The sequence below is a fragment of the Pinus tabuliformis genome, chromosome 7, assembly GCF_031772625.1.
Source record: "Pinus tabuliformis cultivar Carrire ecotype Pingquan chromosome 7, CPIR1, whole genome shotgun sequence".
NCBI classification, from domain to species: domain Eukaryota; kingdom Viridiplantae; phylum Streptophyta; class Pinopsida; order Pinales; family Pinaceae; genus Pinus; species Pinus tabuliformis.
Window position 1 is genome coordinate 1,314,675,276 of NC_142293.1, and position 6,892 is coordinate 1,314,682,167.

The 6,892-nt window shown below is 38.6% G+C and overlaps 1 protein-coding gene across 1 annotated transcript; it reads left to right on the forward strand.

The window, feature by feature from the left end:
* Positions 1-388: 388 nt before the first annotated feature.
* LOC149252386 (uncharacterized) lies at positions 389-1,553 on the forward strand. Its single transcript, XM_089456659.1, has one exon. The coding sequence runs from the start codon at positions 643-645 to the stop codon at positions 1,534-1,536; it is 894 nt and encodes a 297-aa protein (XP_089312785.1). The 5' UTR covers positions 389-642; the 3' UTR covers positions 1,537-1,553.
* Positions 1,554-6,892: the final 5,339 nt, after the last annotated feature.

Sequence of the window (6,892 nt, forward strand, 5' to 3'; positions counted from 1 at the left end):
GTGTTACCACTAAACAATACTTTTGAACCATATGATCTCAAAATATGTATAATGAGAGCTTCTGAGAATTATACAATCCACAGATCATGTGATCTACAAAGATATGTCGTAGATTCCAAAATTATGAAAGCTACTATAGGTGTGAGCCAAGAGTGAGCCCGTAAACATATATGACCTGAAATATGGTCAAAGTAAAGTCTTTTACAGATGCGAATCTTCGAATAGACTGAGCCATCTAGACATATAACAAAGTTGCAAGCCAACTCTCCGAGACAGATGCCAGAATTTATTCCGAGACATATATAATTATATGTAAGCCAGAGATGCATCAATGAGATACCACTGCACCTCTGTCAATGTGATACAGACAATGAACGAACTTCTGGAGTGTTATCACAAAATTTTCCAGCCCAGAATACGAATTGTCCCTAATTTCAACAGAACGAGAATCTCCAAGGTTTTTTCGATCCAGTTGAGTGTGATCTTTAGCTATTTCAGAATTTAGCAATAAGCACCCAGTAATAAAATTTCAACATTGGGATATCAATGTTTACATTTTAATCCAATGGTGAACATTCCAACATTTTTTTTTGTGTTCATTTTCCTTTCACGGTTCGCTACACAAGCTACTAAGTATTAAAAATGAGTTGCAGAGCAGAAGAGGAAGGAGGGGTAGCTACTCAGCTTCAGCCGCTGCTTATTTACTCAATATCAGTGCGTGCCTTTAAGTCCTTTGAACGGAAAATCAAGATCTTTCCTCTGACGCCCTTCGCATGCATTTTCGGTCCCAATGGCACCGGCAAGAGCGTCACCGACGAAGCCCTGGCATTTGCTCTCGGGGCATCGCCCAAAGCCCTAAGAGTCAATGCATTTTCTTCGCTCGTCAATCATCGTTCGGCTTCAGCTTCAGCTTCTGCCAAGGTGAGTGTAGGCTTGGAAAAAAGCGATGGCAGTGAGAAGGTGAAGATTTACAGGGTTTTGTCTGGATCCACCACTAAATTCTACTGGAAGGATGATAATCAAACCCCCAAGAGGGAAATTTCATTATTCGAGTTGAAACAGAAGCTGGCTAGTTTCAGTATTCCCGCCAATAATCTAGATAGGTTTATACTGACGCAGAACCGAGTTTCTGCAAAAATTAAACAACCACAAGAGTTGATCAAGCATTTGGAACTTGTGATCGAAACGGCCCACTACGAAGAGGAGATTAAAGAAGCGGACGAACAAATTGGTACACAAATCACCGAGCTGGAATGTATGCAGCAAAGCTTGTCGGAGATTGAATTGAAAAGAAAACAGCTAAGCCCCGAAGTCGAGAAATGGAAGGGGTTTACAGAAAAATGGGATCAATTCTGCGAGAGGAAGGTTCAGTTAAAAGAAGCTGAAAAGGAGGTTGCCCTGCAGAAAGACCACGATCAGAAGGAACAGAAATCTCTTGCAAAGCGTGAGAAAGAAGTCCAGAAAGAAATTAACTTGCTTTCTATGGATATGAATGATCTTGAAAGGAAGAAACAAGTGATTTGCAAGGAAAAGTAAGAGTCTGAGCAAAAACGAGAACTAATTTTAAATTCAGGGTCAAATAACTTGAAACTTTATGATTCTACTGTACAAGAGGAAGCTTTCCTTACCATGAAGATTGCAAGAATGCAGGAATGACTAAACATCTCAAATGAGAGGAGGAGAGACAATATTTCACGAGCTGCACAGTTAACATTGGAGGTACTGTTTGGATTACTGATTTAGAAAAGCTGTTTTAAGAAGCCAGGAAGCCATACTTTACGGGCTTCCCTAAATGATTAAGATTGAGATCTCAATGAAGCCTTTGGAAGAATGGCATAAGTTCGAAGAGGATCATGAAAGAAAAGTTTCAGCCACAAGAACTAGATTATCTCAACTGCAGAGAGAAATCACCTTGATATATGATCAGAAACTACCTAGGTTGAGAGAAGAGATTAGTAAGAATGAAGTGGAAATGAAGCATTTACTAAAGAAGCGAAAAGATATTCAAAACAGAGCAGATAAGTTATCTCGAGAAGAAAGAAGTGGGGAAAACTTTGTATGCCAAATTTGAACCCGCCGCCAAGAACTTGTATAATAATTACGAGCATGTTGTAGAGAAATGGTATAGAGGATTTTGTATGAGCTGCACAACAGTCCAGTTTTACTTGAAGATACTGGTCTAGGCCTTGCAGAAGAGTGCTCAACACTAGGTGACTGTCGGACAGGGACAACTAAAGTCACTAATGTTTATGACCTACCGGCTAAGAGAATGATACACAATTGGCCCCAAAATATGCTTTAAATTACCATATTGTTACAGAAACCAAATTTTTTTAATAATGAATACAAATTTTTTGAAAAGCACATACTAACATCATTTTCCTAGGTCCGAGAGTTTGAACTTGGCTCTGATACCAAATGTAAGGACCACGATTCAGACTATTTATTTATTTTTTTTTATTCCAGGGATGCCAAGTTTGGTTGTGCCCTTCAAGAACTTCCCTAGAAGTTCCAAGGGTGCCACACCTAATAGCTTATTTGTGATGTCAAGGGTGCCAGTTTAGTTGTGCCCTTCAAGAACTTCCCTAGAAGTTCCAAGGGTGCCACACCTAATAGTTTATTTGTGATGCCAAGGGTGCCAAGTTGGTCGTGCCCTTCAAGAAATTCCCCTGAAGTTCCAAGGGTGCCACACCACTTGCCCTTCAAGCATCCAGTGATTACGAGGGAAAAGTATAGTGCAACGTCATAGACCACTATCATCTCTTATGTTTCCTGCTATAGTGAGACTAATGGTGTCGGGGATCAAGGAATCCGCCTTGATGCGCGCCCCCCGGTAAAGTCCTCATGAGCGACCCAACTTTGGAACCTGCCCTCATGGCATCGCAATCTTCAAGGCGAAGGTGTTTCAACCCTTCCAGCCCAAGTCACAGTGGGAGTGCTAGTGGGTGAGATCAGTGACTCTGTCCCACCCCTCCCATGTAGTTCCATCCACTTGTACAACCCCATCACCCATATGTGAGTCATTCGGTCAAGCAACTAATTTGTGCCTGCAACCATTAATATATCATCAGAATATAGTTAAACATATATGGCAGATTCCAAGATCGTCTTAGACTTTCAAAGATAAAGTAATATAAATTTTCATCAAACCAAGTGTCATCGACATGTCATATGCGAGTGCCTCTGATGGTTTCCTGCCATACTCAATAATCATCAGTAACAAGGTTTCTCAATGTTAGTCAATTATCATGATAGCATCATTAACAATTCTTGGTCATTCACATCATTGTCCATTGTAAGTCTGAACTAAAGGAAGTAGGTAACATAGGGGACACATCCCTCATGGCTATCATCAATAATTATCAATGGAAACATACATATTCATTAAGCTATCAACATCGTAACATCGTAGAAATATACCTATCCATAAAATTTATCCTCATTATGCTTTTAGTAGAGCGCATACATATTCTTTACTACCCTCGTCATAATTTCAAATAGAGACCAACTTAACTATTTAGTATTGCAATCATCAGAATACTGATAGATAAGATACATAACCATTCATGCTACCATAATATCAATGGAAAGCATTCATAACATCACAACCATGAATATCTCAATCGCTAATAATAGTGTCATGGGTCCAGATCCTCAATCTGAGGTCCTCGAAGAATAGAGTGTCTAAGATAATGTCATATTTGGGTCAGGAAACTAGAGTGGGCACTACAAATAAATTGTAAAACTAATTGTAGCTCATGATGAAGAGAAAGTTGTACTAAGCATATCAATGGACTCCATAACTTGATAAAAAGAGCTCAGTGTATTTAAAATTCAAACATCGAGACATAGTAAATCCATTGCAAGATCTAAAGATTCATTTGATTGGATAACACAAATTACCTTTGATGCTAATTTGTACTCTTAAGTGAGGCTTACAATCTCTAGCTCATTGATAGAGAATTGTAATTTCATCCCTCTAAATTTCAACATTCCTTTGACAAGCTTGAACGTGAGGAATTTTTCTTTGCAATCGAACATTTTATTCTATTGACATTTATTTGTGGTTTTTCCATGCTTGGTTTTTCCAAGATAGGTAGTAGTCTCATGGACAGACACTCTTTGAGGATTGGACAAGGTATCAACATAAGAGTGGTCGAAGAGGGCCGATATTATTTGAGGATTTGGAATCCAAGATAAGAATATTCATGGAAGGACATACCTAGTGAACATCCAAATGGGGTATGTGCCTTCAGAAGTAGTGTGGTGTCTCATGTAAAGTCTCTCATCGTTATGCTCTGATCTAGTGGAGAGATAGAGCTTGTTAGTCAATGCCTTGCTATGTTGGACAATGTTGGTTATGACGATGATGCTTAAAGATGGATTATCAATCTGACCCTTCTTATGACAATACTTAAATTTGAGAATCCTTGTATGTCATGATGGGATTATGAATACCTCCCTAGTTAGGAGGGAGTGCTGGAGAATCTAACTAGCTTCGGTCTTCATAATGACATTTGTAATCATGAATTTGTATAAAGAAAATGAATTTTTATTTGTTGAAGCATGGGTTTCATGTTCAAGTCTAGGTCAAAGCATGTTCTTCATGTTTCTAGGGCTTGTTGAGTCAAAGAAGAACATTTTTCATGTATTATAGTCCCATTTGGACTCTTTCTAACAAAAGAAAATTACTAATTTTGAGTCTAGATAATCATTTTGTCCTCCAAGACCAAGTCGGCCTTGCCAAGGATAAGTTGGCTTAGGAGAGGCCTATTCGACCCCTGGAGAAGCGTATATATAAGACGGGTCTTCGACTCACTTGGGGATACTTCACAAGTTCAATCTAAAACAAGAAAAGGAAGCAAGAACAGTAAAGGTTAAGAAAAAAGACAAGAGAAAGCCCAAAGAAAGAAGGGAATTCTTATTTTTATGCTTGGATTCTCTCACACATGTGAGATTCAGGTTTATGGATAACAACAGGAGGCTGAGAATTGTAGGCCCGTGTTGCAGATCTGAAATACAGGCTCGAAACTTTGATTGGATCAGAAATTTTGAAGTTTGACTTCCGTTGAACTTGTTGACTTGAGCTAGTTTGAGGAAGGAATTGTTGAAGGGCTGACTTGGTGCTTGAAAGGAATACTGACTTTGGCCTTTGGGTCCTGGAGGTCTCACTTTGATATAATTCTATATGAAGAGAAGTATTCTTTCTAGATTTCAGCCTTGGAGGGGTTTTTCCCTTGACCTGGAGCCTATATCTTGTGTTCTTTGTGTTATTGTGATCTTTTGTTTCATAATTTCTTGATGAAGAAGAAATAATAAAAGTAATAAAATACCAACTAATATCACAAGTAATTATCAAGGAACGTCAACTCTAATTTACAAATGCACTAATTTTCCAACAAGATGGACGTTGTTAAGTATGGGATGTGGGAAGATGGAACTATGCTATCTCAATTAGGGCTTCCCAAGTAGTGCCCCTCATTTACCCAAAGGGCCTTAAGGGAGGTCCCATTGGATTAGGATCAAAGATTAACCCCCTAAGTAGGGCGAGAGAACAAGATCACGGTCAAAGTCTATCAATCTTCCAAATCACCCGATAATTCAAACTAAATGCCCAATATAAACAAGTATAAGCACCTGATTGCAAAATGACCAAAGTACCTTTTGAGTGGAAGCCCACGTGCTCATGTCAGATGGGTGAGAAGAAAATGGTTGATGCAAGTGGTGGAGATATATGGAATGTCATCGGCTAGTGGTGGTTGCCAAGGGCTACTAGTTATCTACTTGACCAATTGTTTTCGTGAATAGGAGAAAATTTTTCTCCTATGGCGTTACCCATTTTGGTGGGTAACATTCCTCAATCACTTAAATTGAAGGTGAAAAGCCTCAAGTGAAGGCCAATCGTCATAGAAGTCTAAGAGATCTCTTTAAATATCTAAGCGAATGGTCAATAAAAAAATGTATATATGTGTACATCTTGTGAATAGAGGTGAAACTCGCGTTCATCTAAATCTTGTCTATTTTTGTGATTTCATCAAATGGTATCAGAGCAAGATGTAAATCCCTTCATTCAAGGTTATTTCTTTGCAGTCTTCTTTTTTTTGTCAATTTGGCCCCTCTGTTACTCAAATATGAAATACTAAACCATTTTCCAGCTTTGTGTTAGTGGGCTTTGTCATTTAGTATGTGTCAGTGTTCTCTGTCAGCTTAGCTCGCACTCATTTTTTGCAAAATCTGCCTCATACTTCTCTGGTCATTCTAAATCTTAGGAAATGGCGCTATGACTCTTGGAATTTAGGTTAGTGAGCCAAAGAATGCTGGCTTCAAGACTATAGATAAAATAAGCACTTGGGCATTCCTTCAAACATTCCTATGTGATAACTTCTTTGTCTTTGTGTTAGATCCATCTTTTTCTGCAAGCTAATCTTCAAAATAATTTTTGAACCACAAATTTGTGGGTACTTGTGAACAGCCACAAGTAACATCAATTGAGCATTGGTCGACTTGTCAATGAATTTTGGAAGAAGGGTTTCCTGTGTGTAGTTCCAAGTAAGGAATTTGACAATTTTATACAATGGATTTTGAAGCATTTCAATTATTAAGTTTAGCCACAAATTTGGGCCCCCATCATGCAAGGAGTCATGAAACTCTACATTCTTAGTCCAACAGAAATGATCCAGAGCTCATTGATCTTCCGATTTTAGGGCAACCATTTTCTTGTTGATTTGTGTTTGCATCAACGTCTCAAAATTAGGTCTCCACCATATAGCAACACACTCTCCAATCTGCTAGTCTGGTTGAAGAGTACTTGAATTTGTTGCAAGTTTACTTGACAGTTTTTACTTCAAGCCTCTAATTTCATTTTCACCAGGCTTTAAGCATCCTCCAGGCA